Raw genomic sequence first — 24,426 nt, 5'->3', positions numbered from 1 at the left:
CAAAGCAATTACTACTAAGCCGAGAAGGGCTGTCGAAGGATTCGGAGATGCATCGTGGTCGGCTATGTTAATAATTCTGCGTGTTGGAGGCGGCTTCCCCGGACTGGGTACGGGTTTGTACATTGCAGAACTAGTGGGTTTGCGGTTATCGAAATGTTCTCGAAAGTGGATGTTGGAGGAACCATGTAGGTTGGTTGTGTTTATGAGACTGACTGATTTGAGGTTTGCTAGTGATTTTTTTGATCCTTCGGGGTGATGGCGAGGGTAAATTGCATATTACCCGGTCGCAAAAATATCGGTCAGCGTAGACTGTCTCCAGCCTAACCCATCATGAAGAGATATCCCTGGAATCCGCGTAAGATGTACATGTACAAGTAACCTTCTGACTCAGAAACACAACATCTTGATTCTTAACCGCCAAAGGGCTTGATACCGCACCCAATAACAATCACCAACCAAGCGGTCTCGATCACAAAGTCTGATCTCACAATCTCTAGCATATCGGCCTCGGTCTAGACAACAAGGCTTTTGTGGCTTTGGTAACAACATACAAAACCGCATGCGAGCATGCCTCCTCCCCCCCCCCCTGCAATAAACCAGGGGGCACAAGCCAAGCTCCGTGATCATTCAATGAGAGTAGACTGTATACAAATCGGCAAGCCTCGAGGCTTATCGACACGTCGATAAACACACCGTCTACTCCGTACCAGCCACTGCCATCACACCCTTGTCGATCGCCGAGACCCCGCGGAAGTGGTCCCGGATGTATGTCGATGCTGGGGTTACTCACAGTGCAGATGCACATGCGGGCGTGCAGAAGAATGTGAGATGGCACATTCTTCTGAGATTTCCTCGGCGGGATGTGGGTGATGTGGGTCGGCGGGATCCCCGTGGGGTTCAGTGCGTTCCATGGTTCAATAGAGGCTATTAGTCTGGTTCCCCGGTGCGGATGTGAGCCTATGTACTCCGTACAGCATCTGATCGTGAATGTGAACTTAACTCGTGCAGCAAAGAAGTACGATGATGTATGGTGTACAGTAGTATTGATGGAAGATTGGTGGCTAGGAGTCGGTGAATTGAGGTCAAGGTGTCGGTCGGAAATTGATTTTGGCACTTTCTAAGCCGAAACGCCTCGGTCGGAGGTAACTAGCAGTTGACAGATTGAAATGCGCTTATGTTGTTTTACCTTGTCGATAGCCTTGATCCGTCTACCTAATTCAGTATTTAAATTCGACCTCTTTCTTCAGCAGCCCACTATGATAGCCCACTATTATAATCTGTATGCAAGAGCAGACCCGACCATCTGAGTCCTTGCAATTAGTTACAGAGATCTTGCATATGAACTGCATAGTGCATGGGCCCAATCTGCAGGGCAACCCGGGAATGGCTGGAAGAGCGCGGTGTGGGTCCGACCTACGATGCACTTTCACAAAGGGGCCAGATCCGACCACAACATACCACAATCAACAGACGGAGCTCCCTTCAACCCTGCATCCGCGACTGGACACAGAATCCAAGTTCAGTCTACAGTACAAACCCGTGCATGTAAAAGAACCTGACCTCGTAGCAAATAATGTGCGACGGGCAAAAACCAAGTTTCGCAAGGCTGCATCCGATTCACGACAAACATGACCACAACCTCGGCAAAGCCAGTAGTCCGAATTTGCTGTGTTTCCCTTTGAGGAAGCTATCCTTCACGGGAGCTTCAATAGTCTCCGTACTTCCGTTTTCAATACATTGGAGCTTAGCTTGAGCTCCATCCAGCCCTTTTTCCATTTCCCCGGTCGGAACCATCCGTCTCCACTATATCCCAGCAGACAGGTACAGGGCATGCAATGAAAATCCATCGGGGGCACCAGAAAGGGGGTTCAGATGGGGATCAGGATGTGAGGCGAGTGGAGTTCGACATTTGTGTGGCTGTTCCTCGAGATTTTCACAAGGGAGCTGTGTTATGACTTCATAAGTACTGGAGTGACGGGTCCTCGGGAGGCGCGTTGTGCAGAGCTGTCGCGTCGACCTGGATGTGATTTCCTTGGTTCTGGTGACCCGCTCACCTCCTTTTTCTGGTTCCCCGACGGGCCGGAACGCGCCAGCATTAATTATGGGGTATGGTGCAGCGGGGGGATAGATGGATTGCATCTGTTAGATTTCTTTGGGATGGGGAATTAGATATATCCATTTCCTAAAGTACTGTCGTGGCTTAGGAAGGGTCTTTTGGGATATGATGAGTATGATAACTGGCGAGTAGGCCGCGGATGTGTAGATTGGTCGGGATTCCCAGGATCGCGGATTGATCCACTTTGGGCCGGGGAAGACGGCCGCATTCCTCCCGGGAAACGCTAGTCTTGCATCACGCAAGTCATCTGGTGCATCATAAGCCAAAAGACATACAATATATGGACAAACAATTACACAGTATGTCGATTTGACAGGACGGAAAGGAGAACGGTGATCGTCTGGGGTACAACTCGAAAATCAGTCGATAGATGGGAAATGTCTTTGTTGTAAGTGGTCTATTGCACGATCTAGACTTAGACTGACTTAGACTGACTTAATAACGGGCGGACTTTGAACAAAGACATAAATCCACTACAAAGTACAAACTACCGCGGTTCCGGGGAGAATGTGGGGAGCCGCTGATTTGCGCGAAAATATATACCCCTACGGATATTCTTCGGGGAGACAACGGTGATAGGCTCTTGCTGACTGAACGCCTAGAACAAAGACAGTTACATAAGGAAGAGGGTAAAAGTAAAGGCGATCACAAAATACCGAGGAACTGCATTTAACCGCCATCCCCGTGGAGACGTAGAGACGGCGGAAGTTCCGAGGCGTCGGAAGCCGGTTAGTACTAGCCAGATTGCAACATAGGCTAAGGCTTCTAGTGTCGAATCTCGACTTCTCGAATTCTCCACGGACTCTAGACTTGAGCCGAGGTGGAGACACGGGCGAACTCCGTGAACTCCGCGAACTGCCAGGCCGAGGTCATTTCAGATGAACAATTTAACAAAATGAAATGGATTCCAAGGTTGGTATTCTTCCGACAAGTTGGAATATGTAGTTGAACTTGCAAACAATAACGATCAAAGACGGTGTCGACGTGTTGAAAGACTTTTGACCGCCAAATGCCAACTTGCTGATCCCCGACGCGTCGAGGCGTTCGAAGACCCCGTTTGGGCGCATGCGATTAGGGCATATTCAAGTTAGGCCCGCAGCCCGACATTTGTGCATCCCACTTTGTGTTTTTTCTTCAGAGCGGTGTATTAGTGAGACAATCATTGGCGGATTGATATTGGGGCTACTACTCCGTACAAATATTCCAGACAATCCGATCTTCACCAGATCTCGAGCTTTGTTGGACAGCCCTTTCGGGGAACTGATATCCTGCCGTAAGGGGTGGAGATGAAATACTTGATTTTCTGAGCTCAGAAAGATCTTGGTCTAGGCTTTGTAACTTCTTCACTATGGAGTATGTACACACAAATAGATACATTTGTGTCAAACTTGAGACCTCGAGTCTGGTGTCGGGTGTGTCAGGAAGAAGAAGCAATTTAGGGAATCCGATCTTCCCCGTACAAGTGCCAAAGAACGACAGATCAAGAAAATGGATAAAAGGAAATAAAAGAAAAAGAAAATCAATTAAATAATTCCTATTCAGATCAATCGATTGCTGATCAATTGAACTGATCGACATGTTTTGTTTGCGGAAGTTCCCTTCCGCTGATTGTTCTCATTTTTTTGATTTTGATTTTACCCTTTTAGGCTTTTTTTAAATATTATTTTCTTTGTTCTTTTTGATTTAATTGATTTATTTTATTTGTTTCATTCAAACCTGCAAGGGTACCGGGAGTCTAGAAGTCTTTCTCCCCCGGCTTTGATATCTATTTGTGTTCCCACACATTCCATTGATAAACATCATCCACCCTCGATCTTCACCTTTATTTCACCTTTCACACCTTCACACTGTCGTCTCTCTCACCTGGGCCCTGGTCTAACCAACCCTCTTAACAACATCAACACATTCGTCATGATTCCCATCCAGTCGCGTTTGCAGGAGATGGCCCTCCCCAAAGGCTCTCCTCCCATCGCCTGCACCGATCCAGCACAGCCAACCTTCACCTGGACCAGCACCGCATCTTCCATCATGTCGAGTCCCTTCGCTCCTCCGCCAACTCCCTGCGACTCTCTCCTTGACATCCGCCCTCGCAAGTCATCCTTCTCGAGCGAGATGGCAGCCGCATATGCCTTCCCCTCCTGGCCCAATCGACCAGCTCTCTCCAGCAACGACTCCTACGCCAATGCCTACCTTTCGGATGACGACTTGCTATGGATGCCCGAGAACTCCGCCGTCGAACAGGCCGTCAAGGAAGCCACCCAAGACTCCGTCGATTCCATCACGACCGAACAACAGCTCCTGCGCCTGCGCGCCATCCGCGAACAAGAGGATCGTGCCAACTTCCTAGCCAAAGTCGAGGCCCACGCGCGAGCCACCAAAGCCCTGCGATCCGCCAAACAGGCCGCTGTCACTGAGCGCGAGACCAACTCAAAGCGCAAGAAGCGCCGTGTCGTGCCAACCCCCAAGCCCAAGCGACGTGCTCACTCGGCCTCCAAGGTGTCGGGTCACTAAAGCCTACCACCGGTTACGCCCGATGCAGCGCAGGCGCTGTCCGATAACGCCACATTCTATTCGCAATCATGTCATTTTCTTCTTATCTTTTAATTTCTTCCCCCGCATCTTTCCAGTGCGGGAGAGAGTCGAGACCCACACAACAAATACCCTTTTTCTCACTTCAACCGTGATACCCGATCACATCTTTCAAATGCGAATCATGGAGATCTCATCAACAACGTGACCATGACTGATCATCCTTCATATCGACCTCTGCCCCCGCGCTTACCTAATTCTTCGCTGTCGGCGGTTTCTCGAAATCACCGAAATCCCCACCTCATCACCCTCTTCACCGCTGCTTCTCTTGAGTTGTCCTCGGCTCTCTGACTCATTTTCCCTTTTTCTTTTTTTTACCCGGCACGTTTTATCATGCATGGAGTTGCAGCGCCTTGATTTCCCTGCTTTATCATACCCATACCCTTCGTGCATCCATGGCCTCGGTGTTTCTTTTCCATTTCCCTTTCCGATCCGACTAATGACTTGTTCTTTTCCAGCGCCTTGTCCTGATACCCCCACTTTGCTTTCTCTCGTATTGCGCTTTGCTTTTTCTTCTGCAACGGTGATCTATCCTCAGGCGGCACATGTGCCAATACCTGTTGAGAAATCCAACCAACCATAGTTGGTTCTCGGTACTTCAAGTACATTAGGTAGCCTCACCGAACTAAGCCTGTTTATCCACAATCTTCTTCACACAGTAGAAATCGTAAATAATACTATTTAGACAGTAATATCACTACACAGTAATATGATTCACTAATATGATCACCGTTCCACAACCACCTCTGCCACGTTCATGTACACTCCAGATGTAACCTCCAACCCCAACCCATCGATCGCAGCCCCATTCGCGTTCTGCGTAACCGTCCCATAGCCTCGCCTTCTGCCCGGAGCCTCGAGAGGGAATGAGGCTGTAAGAGAGCTTATTTGTTCCTTGCTGTAGTACATGAGTCATGTGGTTGGCATGGTTCCTTTTGTAGGGATGCAACAGTGAGATCGTGATTTGTAAGGGATGGTCATGTCTAGGTGAATGAATATTTGTTAGATGTGATCGGAGAACATTTTGGTTCAATAGTTGGGGATAATTAGTCAGGTGTTGGTGTTCATGTCAGCCTCGGACTTTCCTTTGGGTTTGGGTTTTGGTTTTGGCTGTCTATGGAGTCGGTTAATTTGTGATAGTCTGTAGAGGGTACATATTGTATTTTGGTGCTGGATACAATGGTCAACTAGCGGAACAAAGGCATGTCAACCCGTGTCTGTCTCAACTAGTCACTCAAAACAGTGAGTCAGTGACGGCTAGTTTATCGAAATACGAAGGACGAAGCCATTTCCATATATACGGAGCCACAGCCCGAGTCTTCCTGTCCTGGAGATCGGCAGTCGGAGTATCCTCCGTAGCGGCTCGTTTTCGGGGAGTTGGATATCTCCTGTGCCGAGGCTTAGATTGTTCGATAAGAGATAGTCAGGAATACACCTACTGTGTACACTCGGTTCCATAACTAGAGGGTTTCTACTAACTACATAGTATGTCATTGACTTATATACGAGGTGTTGACCTTGAAGCCTAAACGTCAACTACCTTTATCATAATTCCGAAATCCATCTACATCCCAACCTCTCTTTGTCCATTGATCCATAACATCTATACCAATCCAATCTATCTCAAACTCCCAACCAGTGGATCTAAATCAAACCGGGCACTCATGCCAGATCACTTTGATATTGGGAGATACTGAGCTCCAGCAATCATTGCTGGTCTGCCGCTTTCAGAAGTCCATTATTTTTTTCTAGTATCATAAGATACAATGAAGAGCGACGAAATAAGCGCCGCGCATGAGAATCCGAAGGTCAATTGAAACGCTCGATGAAGCGCATCGAGATAGCAAGCGTCGCCTGGTACACAAGTGTTCCCAGTGGTAATTGCGTGTTGATTCAACCGAGCCGAAAAAACCGCAGTCGCGGCAGAAAGTCCGATAGTGCATCCCGTGGACCGAAAAGCGTAGTAGGCGGAGGTGACTGTGGCATGTTGGTCATGAGGCACGGCAGGAAGGAGCGCAAGAATGAGAGTTGTGACAGTGCCTCCCATACCGATGCCTTTACAGAGAAGATAGATCTCGGGTAAAGCCCAATGAGTTATCTCCGTCACAAACATGAATCCGGCGCCGGCGATGATCATGAGGGCAGGCATTGTGTATTTGAACACACCGTACCTTCCAGTAATCCCAACTACGACCCCGACTAGGGCAGAACCAATCCCCGAGCCGAGACCGTCTGGCAATAGATACAGGCCGGTCCGACTAGTAGAATAGTCTAGCATCTGGAAATAGAGAGGAGCATAGTAGATGATTGCGTACGCAGCCATAGATGCGAACCATGCGGTCAGGCACACGGCTATCACGGTTTGTTGACGAAACATTGACATCGGGATGATAGGTTCCTCTGCCCAGCGCCATTCAATAAGCAGGAATACCACCAGAAGGACCAATCCGAGGGGCACCGTGACGGCGAAAAGAGTCGTTACAATCCGAGTTCCCTCGTGGTTAAGACCGATGAGGAGGAGGACTAGGGATGAAACCAATGTTGCGGCGCCAGCAAAGTCAACACGCCTTAGCATCTCTTGAAGACTTTGTCCGCGTTGGCGGTGATCAGGCACGAAAATCGCCACACCGATTCCTGCGAGAAAGGAGATGGGAGCGATTCCAATAAATGCCCATCGCCAACCGAAGGCATCGTGAGTGGCTCCTCCGATGACTGCGCCTAGCCCCATACCAGCTGTAAACCATACAGAGCTCAATCCTTGCCAATATCCGCGGCTCCGGAGAGGGATGTTATCTGATAAGATGAAAGTGGCGATGGAGATGCAACCCCCGCCTCCGATCCCAGTGACGAAACGAGCAATGATGATGATAGTTTTCGAACGAGAAAGACCGCAGATCAGATTTCCGATGGTGAACATAACAGATGCGAAACAGAAGGTTTCTCGCCGGCCGAATATATCACTCAACTTTCCGCTGAGTGGTTGGGTGACCGTAAGACCGATCAGGTATCCAGTGCCAAGCCATGATACGAGTGATGGAGATTTGTATTCGTTGGCGATGGTCGCGGATAGAGTTGAAGTAATGGTGCTATCTGCGGCAGCGAGGAAAGTGACGATCCAAGTAGAGATAATCCCAACAACCACCCTTGGTTTTAAGCGTGTTTCGTCAGGGCGAAGGAGGAAAGTCCGTTCCGTCGTCATTATAACACCGCCCTTATATTTTTGACTCTTCAAAGAATGGAATGGTTTGTATGAATAGCTTTGACGAAATGGAGTAGGGAAAGCTGCTTTGACGAGTTTTTTTTTCACCTTTAGACAGTCCTGGTGATACGTCAAGGAGAGGGACTAATGTGTGTAGATTGAAATGGTGTTTTTGCTTCTTTATATGCAAGGCTTGAACCTTGGAATTCTGAATTTGCGGCTGAGGCTTGGTCACTACTGCAGTCAACTCGATGGTTTCCAGTAGCGCCGATCTTGTCTAATCATACGAGGTTCCGAGGTTGATCATTGCCCGATGAAATAGATCGAGGGCTGAAGACCTTGGGGGTGGAGACGGCTTCAAGATCCAGCTAAGCCCGAACCCTTCTTGATACTACCTGCATACAAGTGGAGAGAATCTTTACTAGTTGTGAGATGTATAGGTATGTGTGAGCTGGTACCCCATGATGCCATCTTGCGATCCAAGTACAACGCGTAGCTGGCCACACCGTTGATCTGTAGCTCGTTACGGCGTAGGGCTGAGCTGAAGAATTCACTCTCAGGGTCATAATACATAACAAGCCTACAAGGAAAGGGGCGATCTGGGATTTTTAGTATCCATACCTTAGAACCTATAAACATCAGGTCACTCCCACCTCCTCGTCCAGTTTGTGTCACAAGCCTGTGACTATCTTGTTCCTGCATCATGAAGATATCTCTCCCACAATCTGTGCCTCTTGGTAAAGCAATTCCCGCTAACAGTCGTCATGTAAGTAAACCATTGTTGGTCTTGGAAAGGCCTTGACCGATCTTTTCAGACAATCCTCTGCTCATTGCCAACCATGAAATCGATGAATGCGCTGGCTGCAGGTGAAGCCTGGCTCAATTCACAGCTCAAAACTCAATACCCCGGTGAGCAGATCAATCCTTATGACCGATATTACTTCTCTGATAATTTATAGATTCTTCTTCACCACATACGTCCGAAAGCTGACGAAGAGGGTCTTGGAACGTCTCGGCCTTGCTGGGGTGGATGGAGTTTCCTGTATGTATGCTCCTTTGGTCACTTCCCAGCGTGTCTCGGTGTGAGAGAGCACTCCAAGAATCAGGCGCTCCGGGCGATGCGGTAGTTCCTGTGCGATTTTTCCAGCCTGAGAGGCATAGCTGTGAAGCTTCCTGGTTGGAGATTCATGCCATCATTTACCCAACTGAGTATTTCGGTGCAGCTTTTACAAACTGGGTTAACATTGGAGATGGAATGTCCTCTCGCCACGCCGAATCTTGCCTCACTGGGTTCGATTACCTGCAGTCCGATTCATCTAAGCCTGAGTTCTGTACTGCACCCCCCAAAACACTAACCGCTAAGGGGGAGCCGATCCCGTTGTTGTTTACGTCTGGAACGTTCGAGCTGGAATGTATCAAACACGATATCGCGACCCTTCTTCAACCAGATGACCAGGACCAAGCACTCCCATCACCCAACGATGTCTTTTTATATCCTGGCGGAATGTCCGCCATAAATGCGGTTGCTCGGGCTTTGAGTGATCTGGGTATCAGCTCAGGTGTCTTCGGTTTTGGGTGAGTCTCAATCCACATGAAGGATTGCCTTTCTGACATGAAAGCAGTTGGCTGTACACGGAAACGGTCAAGATCCTCGAGAATCGCTGGCCAGCTATTGAAATTTACAAAAAGTCTGGGGATGAAGAGCTCGATCGTCTCGAAGGATGCCTAAAATCTGGGCGGCAAATCACCGCCCTATGGGTCGATGTACCTTCCAACCCAATGCTTATCACACCTGATATGCCCCGACTTCGCCTAGCAAATGAATACCACTACTTGATTCTGATCGACGGCACTGTGGGCACATTTGGAAATGTTGACCTCTTGCCCTATGCGGATGTGCTTATGTCTAGTCTGACGAAGATGTACAGTGGATACGCCAATGTACTGGTGGGCAGGTATGTCAAATTGTTCTTTATTGCAAGTTTATTGCAACTAGTTTACTCTAAAGTGCGGTCGTAAACCCCCGGTCATCTTATTACGAGAAATTGCACCGGCAATTGACTGTCTCCTACGAGAAGCCATTGTTTCCCGGAGATATTGCTGTCCTTCACGACAACTCTAGGGATTTTGTCCACCGTGTTCAAGTTATCAACAGAAATGCCGAAATCGTCGCCGCCAAGTTGGCTGCTCATCCTGCTGTTGAGCGAGTCAACTATCCAACCGTGACGACACGGCCACAGTACGAGCGCATCCGCCGCCGCGATGGAAGGTACGGTCATTTGCTGAGTATCATCTTCCGAGACAACGAAACCGATCTCCGGTTCTATGATGCAGTGAATATCTTCAAGGGTGGCAGCTTTGGAACCGTCTTTACACTTTCAACTCCATTCGCCCAGTTGGCAACGGATGCAGATCGGCGTCGTTTTGAAGAGGCTGGTATTCCAAGCCATATTGTCAGAATCAGCATAGGAGTGGAGGATGTAGATGCCCTTGTGGATACCTCTTTTTGAAGCCATAGAAATGGCTATGATGAGAGAGACAAGCGGCCGTCTCTAGGCCCAAAAGCGGTCATTTTTCGTCAATTCCCCAGCTCGGATTCTAGTAAAAACAACATCGCCGAGCCTGATTGATCTCACCAACACACCCGACCCCTTCTCAACCGTATTCTTCAACGTAGCCTGAAGATTCTTCAACGTCTTCTCCAAATACCATAGAGGTTTCTACCAGCCAGCAAGTACAGTAGTATGTCATTGACCTATATACAAACTGCTGACCTTGAAGCCTGAACGTCAAGAACTGTACACAACTCCCCGGAAATCCATCTACATCCCAACCATTCTTTGTTCATTGATCCATAACATCTATACCAATCCCATCTATCTCAAACCCCGAACCCGGTCTGTACTTCAAGCAAAAACAAATCACCCAACCTGATTGATAGTCTCACCAACACACCACTTCTCAACCGTATTCTTCACCGTAGCCTGAAGATTCCTCAACGTCTTCTCCGAATACCAAGCAAGATGCGGTGTAAGCACCAAATTCAACCCCTTAGCCTCCTCACTCAACAACGGCGAATCCCCCCGTCCAGCCGGTTCAACAGCATAAACATCCGTCGCCGCACCAGCAATAACCCCCCTTTTCAACGCCCCCAGTAACGCCTTCTCATCAACAATACCCCCCTAGCAACATTAATCAGCACAGCATGAGACGACATAACCCCCAACTCCGCATCAGAAATCATATTCATCGTCTCCGCACTCCTCGGCAAACACAGTACAACAACCGTCGCCCTCCTCAACGCATCCTCAAATAAATACCGCCCCCCCTCGGCTCCACCCCCTTCCTCTCAGCAATAATAACCTCCATCCCCAGCGCCCTGGCCAGAGTCTCAATGCGTTTCCCCAACGCCCCATAGCCAACAACGCAAACCGTCTCATCGGCACACAACAACGGCGCCTTTCCATCAGATGCCCGAACCCGACTAAGCAAAGACCCATTCGTCTTCCACTCCGTGTCGAGCGCTGGATCCGTCGGCACAGCAGCAGTGGCATTGTGGAGCTCGACGAACTTGCGGCGCGTCGCGAAGTATAGTCCGATTGCGTGTTCGCTGACGCTGTCGATGTTGCTACCTGGGCAATTGCAGACGGGGATGTTGCGGGCTGTGGCGGCTGCTATGTCGACGCAGTCGGTGCCGGTTGCCATTATGACTATTAGACGGAGATTGGGGGTTATGCTGGGACTAAGGGTTTCGGCGTTAAGGCGGATTGTTGTTGTTATGAGGATTGTGGCGTCTTTCACCCGTGAGGGAAGCTCGCTGGGTTCTGTCCATCGGTGGATTGCTCGTGTGTGGGGTTCGGGGAGGTTGAATTCGGGGATTGGGCAGTGGATGGCTTCGATGACCACTATGTGGTGGGTTGTGGGTGACATGATTAGGGTGAGTGAGGATGTAGAAGGATTTTGGGTGTTGGGTATTGGGTGGGATTGAAAAGCTTCTTTTTAAAGCTGTTACTACTATCTTTGCGGAGATCGTTCTTGGAGGGGCCCGTTGTGGGGAGACCGAGGGTAGCCGAGGTCGGGTGAGTGTAAGAACTGCTTGAACAGTCACCGGTGAACAGTAGGTGAGTAGGTAAGGATTGGAGATCGGGATATGTGAAGTTGGAGATGTTTTGCAGAGCCTCACCGGGGCAATGACAAGGGTCATGTCGGGGTAGATTTGGTGTCTGCGGGTCTCATAGATGAACAGCGAGGATAACCGATGTTAGGTATGAGTCATGGAGTCAATCTTGTAAATCTTTCTCTATACGCTCTACCTATACGCTCTATGTCTATACGCTCTATGTCTATACGCTCTATGTCTATACGCTCTATGTCTATACGCTCTGACATCACTGATCAGGTCAAGAAATATTGAGTAGAATAATGTCATTACTGGGCTCATTGGGCTTCCCATCGAAACCGACCCAGATTTCTGAGGAGTAAGGAACTATCCCTCAGTAACTAAGCCCTTGCCAAATAGTTCTCCCCCAATCTCCTTAAGCAGCGGTTCTTTCTGAACAGCCTCAATCTTCATCTTAGCAGAAATATCCTCCGTCACACCCATGGCACGGCACAGATCAATCAAAGCACCATCCATCGGGGCCTCGTAGACAATCAGACCAAGAGCATACAACAGTCCATGCAGAGCTTCCACGCTCTGGTCCTCGCGAGCAACAGCCTCGAGCAAAGATGCCGTCAGCTCGACCTGATCTTCCTCGGACAGTGGATCAGGTCGCCCATTGAAACGGGCGTTGTGATTGTATGCAGCGAGATTGTACGCAAAAGAGGCGGCGACAACGCGAAGACTAGCGTGTGAGTCTAACAGAGAATTGGTTGCCAGACCGAGGCAGGTTTTGCGGAGTGGGGAGGAGGAAGAGGTGAGTTGCTCTGGATAGAGGGGTGTGCTGAAGAGATTGCAGGCTAATTGAAGAGCCACGATGCGGAGATTGTATGGGCAGGAGGGTAGATCGGTCGGGGCAAGGAGAGTGAGGAGGGTTGTATGTTGGGCTTCTTCGGCGAAGTAGCCGCTTATGCGTGGATCGAGCAGAAGAAGGCGGACCAGATCGACCACGGCGAAATGGCTGTCGACGGGGAGTGTGGGATACGTCGTTTTCAATGTTGTGGCGAAAGTATGCAAATCGGGAACTTTGATATCGGCGGGCACGGTTGTCGAGTAACGCTGTTGGATAAATTTGATTACTTCCGTGACACCCCGAGCTTCTTTAAATGAGACAGGAAGTTTCTGAAGGAGCTTATCAAGCGGCGGAACCTTCTTGTACATGACGAGATTGGTAATCTCTCGCTGGAGACTGGGCAGTTCGAGCTGGCGATGGGGATGAGCCGGGTATGCCATTTCCAACAGCATACGGACATTGTCCGATAGTTTGGCTGGGGTTGCACCGCTCCACCGCTCCAGTTGTTTCCCTTTCAGGAAGGTCATGAAGGTCGGCGTTGAAGACACAGCGTATTTCATGCCAACATCGCGAGCCACGCCGACGTCGATTTTGATGAGGGTACCTCGCTCGTCCACTTCCGCTGCCAGCTGGTCGTAAATCGGGTAGACAGCCTTGCAGGGCGGACATGTTGCCGACGTGAAGAAAACAACCGCGAAGGAATGAGATGCGGCGGACAGCTCGCTCTCTAGTTGGCTTCTGTCTCGCACTATGCGGACTGTGCCTGCTCCTGGGTGTGCCACGGGTTGCGGTGCGGGAGGAGCAGGCCTGGCTGTGGCACTTGGACCAGGAGCAACCCCAGTGCCCTGAGTGACGCCTTTGAGAGCCATCTCGATTTGGGGTTTCATCATCTGTCCAAATGGAGTTTCCAGAAAAGTGCGCGGAAGATTGATGATGTGTTCTGGGATGCTTTTACCGACCAGGAACATTGACAGGTCTTGGGTGAAGTTATTGCAGTTGTGCAAAAAGAGGTCGTACGACTAGGGTTGGTTAGATCTGGCTGCTTTGCTCAAGATATGTATAGACAAACCTCCGGTGTATAGATCGTCGCCAATGATCCCAGATATTCCTCAATAACTTCATGGGGAAGCTCAGTGGTACCCAGCTTCACGATCTCCAGGGGCTGTCCATGGTGCGTACTACCTGGAACAGCGGTCTGAATACCCTGGCCAAAATAATACTCGACGCCGTTGAGGACTATAGATGTATGGTAAATAGCATCCATCTGAGTCCCTGTCAGGGCAAGGGAGTACTATTCCAATCAGTCACTTTCTTTCACATCACTAAAGGCACATACCATTCGGGCCAGACCCTATAGTCACGATTAGTTAAGGAATATTTGTTGTGGAACTGGCTACACAGTACACACCTTGGATAGATCGTAGACATAAAGAGAGACATCCATTTTGAAATGTCAGTAGATAAGTCAAGTCACTCAAGGCGAAGATCAAGAGCTTTAAGGGCCAACGCTGAAGGCTGCAATCAGATAACGTCAGCTCCGGATGGACAGGGCTGCAGGTTGCCATCACTTTCGATCGACTTCGACTGTTTGACTTGAAATGAATTTCTACTAATTATTCGACTTTCACTACAAAGAGTACAAAGAAAAAAACCGATAGTATGTGACGCCTGACAGTCGACAACTACGAAATACACCAGACTACCAAAAGTTCAACAGCTGCTCAAATGGAAGGTAAAGCCAGATATTATAGGAACATCCTATTACTCCATCAAACCTCTGTAAATCTGTTTGCAAGCGTAAACTACTCTAGACTCTAGTTTGCTACCTCCATACTACCTCCACACATAGATCGTCATTTAGACTCATTTTCCACCAGAGCCGCTCTCCCCACTTCGTACACTTCACAACCAGCGCCCCAAAACCACATTGTCGCCCCCAGGACATGCCAATACCCGACTAACCCATAAGTCCTGTCCCTAACACATACACATGGTAAGCTTCACCTATCTACTAGTATCCTCACCGTACCGACTACATCTGACCCCGGCGCAAGCCTCCCAAGAAGCGCGGAGCCGCAAGCTCCTCCGCACCGGCAGCGCCAAAACGCGGCCGCGCCTCCAAACTCGCCAAGGAGAACAACATCACCGCGGAAGAAGAGAACGAAATAAAAGAAGTCTTCCACCTCTTTTCGGACAAGAACGCCGACTTCCCAGACGAGAAAGAGGGCGTCATTCCCCGAGGAGATGTGCGCAAGGCACTGGTGTGAGTTCCCCCATCTTCCTCCCCCTCTTCCTCCTACACCTTTCTACAAACCGCACCTCCAAGAATACCTCCAAGAAAAAGAACAAAGAAAGAAACACTAACATTTATTCTTCCAGCGCCCTCGGCCTCCCACCCACAGACTCCCACGAACTCTCCGAAATCCTCTCCGCCCTCGACCCAACCCTAACCGGCTACGTCCCCTACTCTCCCTTCGTCTCCATAGCAGCAGCGAAACTACGGACGCGCGACGACGACGCCATGGCAGCCGAGGTGGACGATGCCTACCAGCTCTTCACGCGCGGCACGGACGGCCCGATTACGCTGTCGCATTTGAGGCGTATTGCGCGGGAGTTGAAGGAGGATAGTGTTGGGGATGAGCTGCTTAAGGATATGATTCTGGAGGGGAATGGGGGTGCTGGGTTAAGTGCTGGGGTTACTTTGGAACAGTTTCATGATGTTATGACGAGGGCTGGGGTGTTTTAGTGGCTATGGTCCAATTTGTACATGTTTTGTGGGTTCATTGTGTTGGATAGAAGGGATTGGGTTGGGGGAATGGCGTCTTTGTTCTTTGTCCTTCGTTTAGCAGGGAGTCGGGGATTCAGCTTTCTGGTCAGACGTCTGTCGCAACGGAGCCAATACTGGGAGATGTTTCTTTTTACACCCTAGAGCATCAAGATAAACTGCGCAGAACCGATTACAATTTGTAACGTTCCATTGTGTGTGTAGGTACATGCGTTCCTCCACCGGGGTCTGCCGAAGTCATCGAAGAATTAAACCCGTAAACAGCGAAGTGGGTAAAAGAAAAAGCAAAAAAAACATAGCCTCTGAGTGAAAAAGCTTGGAGCAGAATAGGAGATATGACCCGCGCATCAACCGAAACTCCCGAGAACATGAAAGTTGAATGCAGAACCACCGGTGGGGAGCAATGGCAGCAACTGTTAAACCGTTTAAAGGATCTCATCGGCCATACCAACATCCTGGGTGGCGCTAGCCTGGGGGGCAGTGCCATTGGCAGGAGCAGCAGGGGCAGCTTCGGCGGTAAAGTAGTCGGCCATCTCAGCATCAAGCTCCTCAACGGTCTTGGGCTTTCCACGGCCAGTGTTGCGGCCTTGAGGGCGAGCAGGGCCCTTGCCACGGCGGCCTCCCTTCTCAGTAGCAGCGCCCTTCTTCTCCTTGGGCTTAGCAGTGGCAGCGGACTTAGGGCGAGCCTTTTGACTGTTGAAGAATGAGTATGTGGATCCGCAGGAAAGACTGACATCAACTTACGCGACGCGCTCGGTCAGAGGTCGGGAGACGGGGGCGGCGGGAACGTGAGAAGCATCATAGACGACCTCGATCTGTTCGGAATGTCAGCCATTGTTGCAGATACGGTGAGCCAGAGCAGTGAATTTACCTTCATGGGGCGACCGTCGACGAGGAGTCCGTTGAGCTCCTTGGTAGCCTTGGCGGCGGTGTCTGGCTTGTTGAAGATGATGGAGGCGATGCCACGGCTGGTGCCGTTCTGGTTGTAAGTGAGCATAACCTTCCTGACGGGGCCAGCAGACTTGATGAAGTATTCCTAAAGTGCGAAGACACGATCAGTATTTTCGTCAGAAATTGTAGATAGCGAGCTTTCTCGAGTGCCGCAAGAAATGTGGCGGCGCAAACGAAGACGGCCAAAGGTGAAAGAGCATCAGCGAGCACACATCATCAATCGATAGTCCACTTCGTTCCAACATCCGGACGAGGAAGATACAACTTCCATAACAACTGTCGCTCAAGAGGATGCGTTTGTTGCCGCACTCGTGTGCGGCACAACATCACAAAAACCAACATCATAGTAGGTAGTCCCACTTCATCCATGAATCCTTCAAGTTCTCACAACAGATCCTTCAACAAAAGCGTCTTCCTCTCAAGCCACTGCCATGAACGCAAGGTCTGCCAGATGCCCATGAATTCGTCAACCCAACAAAGTCAGGTAACAGCAAACATAGTTTGGAGCTCTCCAAGTCATTGGCATAGGTAATCACCCTATAGCAACAAGACTCCTCCCACGGAGAGATCAAACACAAAATGGGGCCAACAGGTGGGTATCAGCCTGCCCTCTGAACCCATTCCCCACTGCGAACTGATGTGCTCGCTGATGCCCGTACAGATCTTTAAGTATAGGAAACATGAATGGATGCGCGGATTGAAAGAGGTCAGGATGACGAATTTTCATCAGTCATCCTCGGCACAGTACTCAGAGAACAAGGCACGTGGATTTCCCTGAAATCAACACGAGCGATGCACCCCTATTCACGGTACTACACAGAGCTCAACTTCATGTCTCGCACAGCGCCAGCAACATATGAGTGCAGAGACTTGTAGAAGGAGCAATGTGTAAGGGTGTGCCATGCATCAAGGAATATCCATCGATGCGGGTGGTAGAGAGGTCGTAGGCGGGTCGAGATCGTTTGCGCCGCAAAATTCCCGACAAAGGTGGCGATGAGAGCCAAATGACAGCCTCTAGATCAACATACCTTAATATTGGCCTCGGACACGTCGGAAGGCTGTAAGGTTAGCGCATGAACGAAAAACGCGTCTTAATACACGTGTAAAGATCAGAGACTTACCAGTCCGCTGACAAGAATCTTGCTGGAACCAGTCTGAGCGACGGGGGCTGGGTGAGCGGCCTTCTGAGCAGCCTTGGGCGCAGCCTTGGTGTGCTTCTTGACGCCTCCCACGGCAGCAGGCTTCGCAGCCGCGCGGCGGCTACCGCGGCGACGACCAGTCTGGCGACCAGACTGACGACGGCTACCGACAAGATCGTCAAGAGACTTATCGAGGTTGGCAGACATGATTGTTGAAGTGGAGCAAAGCTGGCGGTTTGCAGGGAGAGAAAAGAGAAAGAGGTTGATGAGTCTTCGTAAAGACTATGTAGCGTTCGATGACTTGACAAGAAGAAGTTTTAAGAGCAGGAGTTGAGCTCGAAGTGATGAAGATATCTGTAGCGGGCAGTGGGAAGGATGAATGGTGTCGGGATAATGAGTGATGGAAGAGAGGGGGCAACTTGGAAGTCCACCGGTTTGGCGCTAACCGTTTTGGGGAGCCAGCTGCAAACACGCGATCAGTCGATTGGACGATGTTATTCTCAATTCATTATTGACGCCACTTGGTGCCTGGAGATCAAACAGAGAACAAAGGAAAACTGAAAAGTCAGATCTCATTGTCCTAAAAGAATAACAGAGTTTCATTATGTGCAGCTGCTGCCTAGCGCGCTTTGAGAGAATGATAGACTATAGATAGACGATGAAAGAAACGCGCGCCCAACTCCAAACAATAAGAGGTATCGCAGATGGCTTTGACTGATGAATGAGAATCGGTTCTGGATTTACTGCAGCCTAGCTCTTGAGAGCTTCCAACCGGCCGCGCATCTGTGCCAGAGTAGCTTCTTGATCTTCGAACTCCTCTTCAGCTTGAGTCTCCGGCTCTGAAATCTTGGCCACAGGTGGCGCAGTGACAGGCTGGGCCTGGGCGAGCTTGCCTTGAAGCACTTCCTGCAATATCTTTTCAATCTCCGAGTCCGCTTCTTCTTCCTCCTCTTCAAACATTGAAGGGTCCGTGATCGCATCATCTACCATCTCTTCGATGATGCCGGCCCTGACTAATTCCGTAGAAAGTTGGTGCATAGTCGATGATAGTTGAGGTAGTCGCACGAGTGTGTTTACATCCTTCATAATCCCTGTAGACTTCTGAAGGCTGCCCTGGATCTTGCGCGCCGAGAAGGCCTCATTGACCTGCATCCCCACACTCTGTAATTGAGCCCGACTGGTATGCAGCCGTGCAGTCTGCTTGCGAATCCGGACCAGCTCCCTTGCGAATAGTTTAGTGTCATTCGTAGCCTGTTTGGCCTGGGAAGGGTTTCGCTGGGCGCGTTTTGAGGCATTCAGGATATGCTGGCGGGTCTGGCTGTCACTGGCTTTCAGCCGGGCTAGGTCGCGGTCGAGTTGCCGTGTGTTGGTGCGAATGAGAGCATTGCATTTCCTCATCTGACAGTATAATCATCAGCGCCATGTTCTTAATTTGGAGGCATTAACGAGCCGCTTAGATACCCACCTGGGCTTGTGGGTCGGGCCCAAAGAAGACCGCCTTGAGACTCTCCATCGTTTGAGGCAGTATAGGGGTTGACGGAACGTCAAGCACTCGAATCGAATGAGTGGAAAGTGTCCAACGGATGATTATGGTCTCAAGGTGAGGATTGATCGGCGATAAGGCTCATGCCCGGGGCATCGTCTTGGAGATAGGCGGGGCAAAGCAGATACGTTCGCTATATTGGTGCGGTTTCAAAGCATCGAGGGTATGGTCGAATAGACACTTAGTGAAAACCAGGATTATCGTCTTCGATCTCTCCGTTTAGATCAGTGTTTACTGACACGACCGTCACTCTAACCTTGTCTTGGGTTGTTGGAGGGCCACTGACCGGCCGCGGCAGCATGAGTCAGCCCTGACGTAATCACGTTGTCCCACATTATTGGTGCCTGGGGCGTCAGTCCTGATTGTTCCACCAGTTTCTACAACGTTGTAGCTTAGCAAGTGAATGCGGTTGAGCTTCTCCTACACTTCTTTTCATCACTTCTAGACCATTTTCTTCTATCCCTCTTCCTTTCCTCAATCTTTCTCAGTGACATTACCACTTCTAATTCAACATGTCTCAGACTTTGACTCCCGAAGGTACGTTGTGACTGCTCTACTTGTTCCCCGCTCTTGAACGCGGGACTGTACATTCTGCACCGAATTTACTATGACGTTATCCCATCATGGGTTTGAAAGACTGACTGCCAATTGCATGGCTTCGTCGCTGTCGGAATAAATGCGCTGACATGTTTCATCAGTTACGTGGGCTCAGCGTTCGTCCGACTCAGAGCCTGAGCGAAACTACCTTTACGTCAACATCAAGGCTGCCGATGTTCCCAAATCCGACGCTACCCTCAGCATCACCGAGAAGAATGTTACTTTCAAGGGCCCCTCCAAGAAGGGTGTAACATACAGCGTCTCCCTGGACCTCTTTGCCGAGATCGATCCCGAGAACAGCAAAGTCAACCACAGCGACCGTGAGGTCGAGCTCGTGCTCCGGAAGAAGGAACTCAAAGAGGAGTTCTGGCCCCGTCTTCTCGAGAGCAAGCAGAAGATGCACTTCTTGAAGACCGACTTCGACAAGGTATGCTATCGCATTGGATTTTATTTACGACGGATGTCGACTAATTGAATGCAGTGGGTCGATGAGGATGAGCAGGATGAGGCTGGTGAAGATGACTACGCCAACAACTTCGGCGGTGGCTTCGGTGGTGAGGACCCCAGCGCCGGTGCCGGTGGTTTGGGTAACATCGACTTCTCCAAGCTTGGTGGTATGCCCGGTATGGGCGGTATGCCCGGTGGCATGGACCTCAGTGCTCTGGCCGGTATGGCCGGTGGCGCTGGTGCCGAGGGTGCCGAGAATGCCGAGGAGGACGATGTAAGTCTGCTCGTCTGGACATGGCCTGTGTAATACTCTACTAACACAAAATTGCAGGATGATCTCCCCGAGCTCGAAGAGGCTGATTCTCAAAAGTCCGCCAAGATCCAGGAGGTGAACTAATCGCAAGTCACTTGATTTCTGCGAATTCTTGACGACCAGAAACGAAAAATTGAGGGTGCTATTGGGACACCCACGGGATGCTGGATGGGAAGATGGATATGCTTGGGTGTTTGCTGTCACGTTAACAGCGGGCCATTCTGACCACGCGGTTGTGGTCCAAGGCCACCTTCATAATTAGCGGATCTATCTATTATTATCGCTTTGAAGACATCCCGATGATTGATGAGCGTGACGAGTCTATTTCACTTGTAGGCAGATGTAACCCTCGACTTTGTTGCCGCATTGCGGATAGATCAACCTTGAAGTAATGCAAGAGACCTCACTCAATGGCTTCAACGCTTGGCTGGTTGATGATGGGAGACATAGTCAGTGTGCGGAAATTGATCTTAAAGGGATCAGTTGTTTCTATGACTCTGTATCTGGGTGTTGAATAGCCTCTGTCTGTCACCGAGGTTTGTTACTGTCACTGTGTATACTGGAGATGATCCATTCTGATACATCTATGGAATATCTACTGTTGCCTGGTACAATTGAATGATACGTATCCATCCTAAATCCTTCCGTACTTAATCTTACAGAACAGGGCTGTCCAATTGTTGGTGTTCAGGGCAAATATGAGTGGACATAACTTATGATGCAATGCCACAGGGAAGGCAGTGTCCATCCATTTGAACCTTCGTCCACCAACGAGAACTCCGAAGTCATAGTAGGTAGATAATTCTCTAGTAAGACTTGAGTAAAGAGTGTAAAGACTATAACATTTATCCCATGAGTCCTATGATTTGCCCCCAATCCCGCAGCAACGCACTGGAGTAAAAGGACGACCCGCACCGTCATTGGTTAACCAAAAATTGCCGTCACACTCACCCCTCGTTTTCAAGATCCTTTCACTCTCTACAACTATTCCTGGCATTTTTGCCCACACCTCGACATCTTCTTTCTCACATCCAACACTGTCGTTCTTCCAGGTTGTAACAACCATCTTTTCTATCTCTAGTTCCCAGCGACTGAGGCGTATCCTAGACAGGCGCATTTTCACATTTTTACTCTTCCCCGAACCCGCGACGTCACGTCCGCCCAACCGTCACCATGCCTCCCAAGAAACCCGATGCCCCAAAGAAGAAGAAGGCTACCGTTGAGGATAAGTCCTTTGGTATGAAAAATGTGCGTTATGCTCTTTGAGCCCCCGGATGGCGTCAACTGTCTCCCAATTTGTATCGCATGCCCTAACGTACAATACAGAAAAAAGGTGGTGCCGCCAAGAAACAGATTCAACAGTTGCAAGCACAAGCCGCAAGCAACAAGAACCTAGACGAGAAGAGGAAGGCCGCCGAGAAGGAGAAACGTGAGGCCGAGAAGAGGGCCGCTGAGCAGGCCAAGAAAGAAAACCTTGAGCTGTTCAAGCCCGTCCAAGTCCAAAAGGTCGCCTTTGGTGTCGACCCCAAGACTGTCCTCTGTATTTTCTTCAAGCAAGGACACTGCGAAAAGGGCCGCAAGTGCAAGTTCTCGCACGACCCCAATATCGAGCGCAAGGCCGCCAAGAAGGATCTGTACACCGACTCCCGTGATGAAGGTGCCGAGGAGGAGGCCAAGAAGCAGAAGGATACCATGGACGATTGGGATGAGGAGAAGCTGCGCAGTGTCGTTTTGAGCAAACACGGAAACCCGCGCACAACGACCGACAAGGTGTGCAAATACTTCATCGAAGCAGTCGAAAACCAGAAATACGGATGGTTCTGGACCTGTCCAAACGGAGGAGACAAGTGCATGTACAAGCACAGCTTGCCGCCAGGGTATGTCTATCTGACCCTTCATATGTGCCCTATTTGCAATACTAATACTGTGGACAGATTCATCCTGAAGACCAAGGAACAGCGAGCAGCCGAGAAAGCCCTGAAGGACAAGTCACCCTTGAGCACGCTGACCTTGGAGGACTGGCTCGACTCGGAGCGGCACAAGTTGACCGGAACATTGACACCGGTTAATGAGGAGACCTTCGCCAAGTGGAAGAAGGAACGTCTGGACAAGAAGGCGGCCGAGCAACAAGCACAGCAGGCGAAGGAGGCCACTGGCCGTAACCTCTTCGAGAGCGGCAACTGGGCCGAGGAGGACAGTGAGCCTGAGGAGGGCGAGGACGAGAGTGGAACCTGGAACTTGACAGTCATGCGGAGAGAGACCGAGAGGCTTCGCGAACAGAAGGAGGAGGAACGGCTCGCAAAGGCCAATGCGGGGATGCTGCCCACTATCACACCCCAAGCTGCGGGTTGAGTCCATACCCTCTTTCACGATATTAGATTCGTGGGCCCTTGCGAATCCTTCTCCCCGGGAAGCATGGAATCCTAGCGATGGTTCTGTGTGGTTATGGGGTCGGATTGCGATGTCGAGTGATCGCTACAATCGCCTGCCCAAGCTGCTTGCTTTGTATGCAACCTCGTTCATCACTGAGGGCTCGGCTGGTTGTCTTTAATCTCCCCGTCTCTATACGTGTGTACTACAAATGTCATACGTAGAAGGGGAGATTAAGGCTGACTAGCCACGGGGGCACATAGCTCAAATGAAGTCATGTGTCCTATGTGATAGAAGAATCAACGGCCGATACCTTTTGATAGCACATTGTTCATTTTGTTGGTAGCAAAAGTTCATTCATTTCAATGAACCCGAGGCATTCTATTCTGTTCTACTGTCCCACCGGCACCCTATCAGCCTGCAGGGTAAGGTCTATACACGCAAGAACATAATGTACATCACACCGAAGGCTAGTAGAATCTGCTCCGAAAAGGGAGCCGGAGCTGCGGGGCCTAACTGACCATGCAGCATGATGATGTGAACGGGGAAGTCAAAACTACGACGGCTACGAAAAGCGAGTGTTCTTGAAGTTTCTGCATTGGCATTGTGCCTTTCAGGAGGAAGGAGCGCACAGCAGCGGGTCCTTCTGTCTCTGGAGGACCCCCAGTTCTTTTTATCATAAAATCCTCTTGGTCTTCACGGCCGCATCTCCATTTTCCTTCATAGTCTTGATGATCTCATCCAGGGTTGTCGGAGAGGTGATTTCGAGGACATCGAGACCAACCCAATACCAGAAGTAAAACTTTCCGCCGGCTTCGAAAAGGTAGGCATTCTTTGTGCAATGGCACATAATCGGATGGCCTCTCCCAAGATTCATCTGTTTACACAGCTCTTGTCCGAAACTATCCTCCGCTTCCCAGTCATCTACGTACTCGAGGTCCTCGGGCTTTGAGCCCCACCCGGACGGCGGGTCATCCTATGATCTGCATTAGCGTTGAATACAATGTTTTGACAGCGACAGGCTTACCACGATGGCCATGACGTTGAATTCGTTAATATATTGAAGTTACGGGGTATCCGAAACGAGTTATGATTGCTGAGCGTCGGGTTAGCGAAGCAATTACAGTATGTAACAGCCTCCTCGCCCGTCACGTGACGTTCGTCCTTACCATAGTGTCACGTGAGGAGGCCTCCTGCCCCACCTACTTGTTTTCCCTCCGGTAGCTAGCCTTAGAGAGCAGACATTCATTTCTTCTTCCCCATATATGACAGTTGGTAGCATTCTCTGGTCGACCAGGAGGCCCTGCTGTTCGACGTCTTGAAAGAGGCATCGAAACCGTCGATCTTGAAAGAGACCGACAGAACGACGGATCAACGTCTTGAAAGAGGCTTCGACCCCGTCGCTCTTAAACTGATAGCCTAAGG

The 24,426-nt window shown here is 50.0% G+C and overlaps 11 protein-coding genes across 11 annotated transcripts; 5 read left to right on the top strand and 6 right to left on the bottom strand.

The window, feature by feature from the left end:
- Positions 1 to 4,027: 4,027 nt before the first annotated feature.
- Positions 4,028 to 4,627, top strand: N7515_009706 (uncharacterized protein; the record flags this gene model as incomplete). Its single annotated transcript, XM_056670449.1, has 1 exon — positions 4,028 to 4,627. The coding sequence occupies one exon, from the start codon at positions 4,028 to 4,030 to the stop codon at positions 4,625 to 4,627; it is 600 nt and encodes a 199-aa protein (XP_056516822.1).
- A 1,816-nt stretch (positions 4,628 to 6,443) lies between these two features.
- N7515_009705 (Major facilitator superfamily domain general substrate transporter) lies at positions 6,444 to 7,904 on the bottom strand (the record flags this gene model as incomplete). The annotated part of the gene is made up of 1 exon (XM_056670448.1): positions 6,444 to 7,904. The coding sequence occupies one exon, from the start codon at positions 7,902 to 7,904 to the stop codon at positions 6,444 to 6,446; it is 1,461 nt and encodes a 486-aa protein (XP_056516821.1).
- A 960-nt stretch (positions 7,905 to 8,864) lies between these two features.
- N7515_009704 (Pyridoxal phosphate-dependent transferase major region subdomain 2) lies at positions 8,865 to 10,388 on the top strand (the record flags this gene model as incomplete). Its single annotated transcript, XM_056670447.1, is given in 5 exon segments — positions 8,865 to 8,950; positions 8,976 to 9,479; positions 9,527 to 9,859; positions 9,913 to 10,357; positions 10,374 to 10,388. Coding segments are annotated over 5 exon segments (1,383 nt in total), but the record flags the coding sequence as incomplete, so codon positions are not given.
- Positions 10,389 to 10,825: 437 nt separating this feature from the next.
- On the bottom strand, positions 10,826 to 11,834 carry N7515_009703 (uncharacterized protein; the record flags this gene model as incomplete). Its single annotated transcript, XM_056670446.1, has 2 exons — positions 10,826 to 11,086; positions 11,244 to 11,834. The coding sequence occupies 2 exons, from the start codon at positions 11,832 to 11,834 to the stop codon at positions 10,826 to 10,828; spliced, it is 852 nt and encodes a 283-aa protein (XP_056516819.1).
- A 556-nt stretch (positions 11,835 to 12,390) lies between these two features.
- On the bottom strand, positions 12,391 to 14,300 carry N7515_009702 (bifunctional C97 family peptidase/thioredoxin family protein; the record flags this gene model as incomplete). The annotated part of the gene is made up of 4 exons (XM_056670445.1): positions 12,391 to 13,875; positions 13,926 to 14,147; positions 14,193 to 14,207; positions 14,265 to 14,300. 4 exons carry the CDS (start codon positions 14,298 to 14,300, stop codon positions 12,391 to 12,393), a joined length of 1,758 nt encoding a protein of 585 aa, XP_056516818.1.
- Positions 14,301 to 14,846: 546 nt separating this feature from the next.
- Positions 14,847 to 15,602, top strand: N7515_009701 (EF-hand superfamily Ca2+-modulated protein; the record flags this gene model as incomplete). The annotated part of the gene is made up of 3 exons (XM_056670444.1): positions 14,847 to 14,849; positions 14,911 to 15,119; positions 15,236 to 15,602. 3 exons carry the CDS (start codon positions 14,847 to 14,849, stop codon positions 15,600 to 15,602), a joined length of 579 nt encoding a protein of 192 aa, XP_056516817.1.
- A 464-nt stretch (positions 15,603 to 16,066) lies between these two features.
- N7515_009700 (putative RNA annealing protein Yra1) lies at positions 16,067 to 17,938 on the bottom strand (the record flags this gene model as incomplete). Its single annotated transcript, XM_056670443.1, has 5 exons — positions 16,067 to 16,334; positions 16,386 to 16,456; positions 16,513 to 16,677; positions 17,621 to 17,650; positions 17,714 to 17,938. 5 exons carry the CDS (start codon positions 17,936 to 17,938, stop codon positions 16,067 to 16,069), a joined length of 759 nt encoding a protein of 252 aa, XP_056516816.1.
- A 543-nt stretch (positions 17,939 to 18,481) lies between these two features.
- N7515_009699 (ESCRT-III subunit protein VPS24) lies at positions 18,482 to 19,244 on the bottom strand (the record flags this gene model as incomplete). Its single annotated transcript, XM_056670442.1, has 2 exons — positions 18,482 to 19,129; positions 19,197 to 19,244. 2 exons carry the CDS (start codon positions 19,242 to 19,244, stop codon positions 18,482 to 18,484), a joined length of 696 nt encoding a protein of 231 aa, XP_056516815.1.
- Positions 19,245 to 19,786: 542 nt separating this feature from the next.
- Positions 19,787 to 20,715, top strand: wos2 (Hsp90 cochaperone SBA1; the record flags this gene model as incomplete). The annotated part of the gene is made up of 4 exons (XM_056670441.1): positions 19,787 to 19,811; positions 19,973 to 20,298; positions 20,353 to 20,592; positions 20,650 to 20,715. 4 exons carry the CDS (start codon positions 19,787 to 19,789, stop codon positions 20,713 to 20,715), a joined length of 657 nt encoding a protein of 218 aa, XP_056516814.1.
- A 1,089-nt stretch (positions 20,716 to 21,804) lies between these two features.
- N7515_009697 (translation machinery-associated protein TMA46) lies at positions 21,805 to 22,983 on the top strand (the record flags this gene model as incomplete). The annotated part of the gene is made up of 3 exons (XM_056670440.1): positions 21,805 to 21,879; positions 21,958 to 22,508; positions 22,566 to 22,983. 3 exons carry the CDS (start codon positions 21,805 to 21,807, stop codon positions 22,981 to 22,983), a joined length of 1,044 nt encoding a protein of 347 aa, XP_056516813.1.
- A 694-nt stretch (positions 22,984 to 23,677) lies between these two features.
- N7515_009696 (uncharacterized protein) lies at positions 23,678 to 24,040 on the bottom strand (the record flags this gene model as incomplete). Its single annotated transcript, XM_056670439.1, has 2 exons — positions 23,678 to 23,977; positions 24,029 to 24,040. The coding sequence occupies 2 exons, from the start codon at positions 24,038 to 24,040 to the stop codon at positions 23,678 to 23,680; spliced, it is 312 nt and encodes a 103-aa protein (XP_056516812.1).
- Positions 24,041 to 24,426: the final 386 nt, after the last annotated feature.

The sequence above is a fragment of the Penicillium bovifimosum genome, assembly GCF_028826915.1.
Source record: "Penicillium bovifimosum strain IBT 22155 chromosome Unknown utg000008l_segment0_segment0, whole genome shotgun sequence".
In the NCBI taxonomy this organism is placed as follows: Eukaryota; Fungi; Ascomycota; class Eurotiomycetes; order Eurotiales; family Aspergillaceae; genus Penicillium; species Penicillium bovifimosum.
The sequence above is the reverse complement of the archived record's forward strand: the minus strand, read 5'-3'. Positions and strand labels throughout refer to the sequence as shown.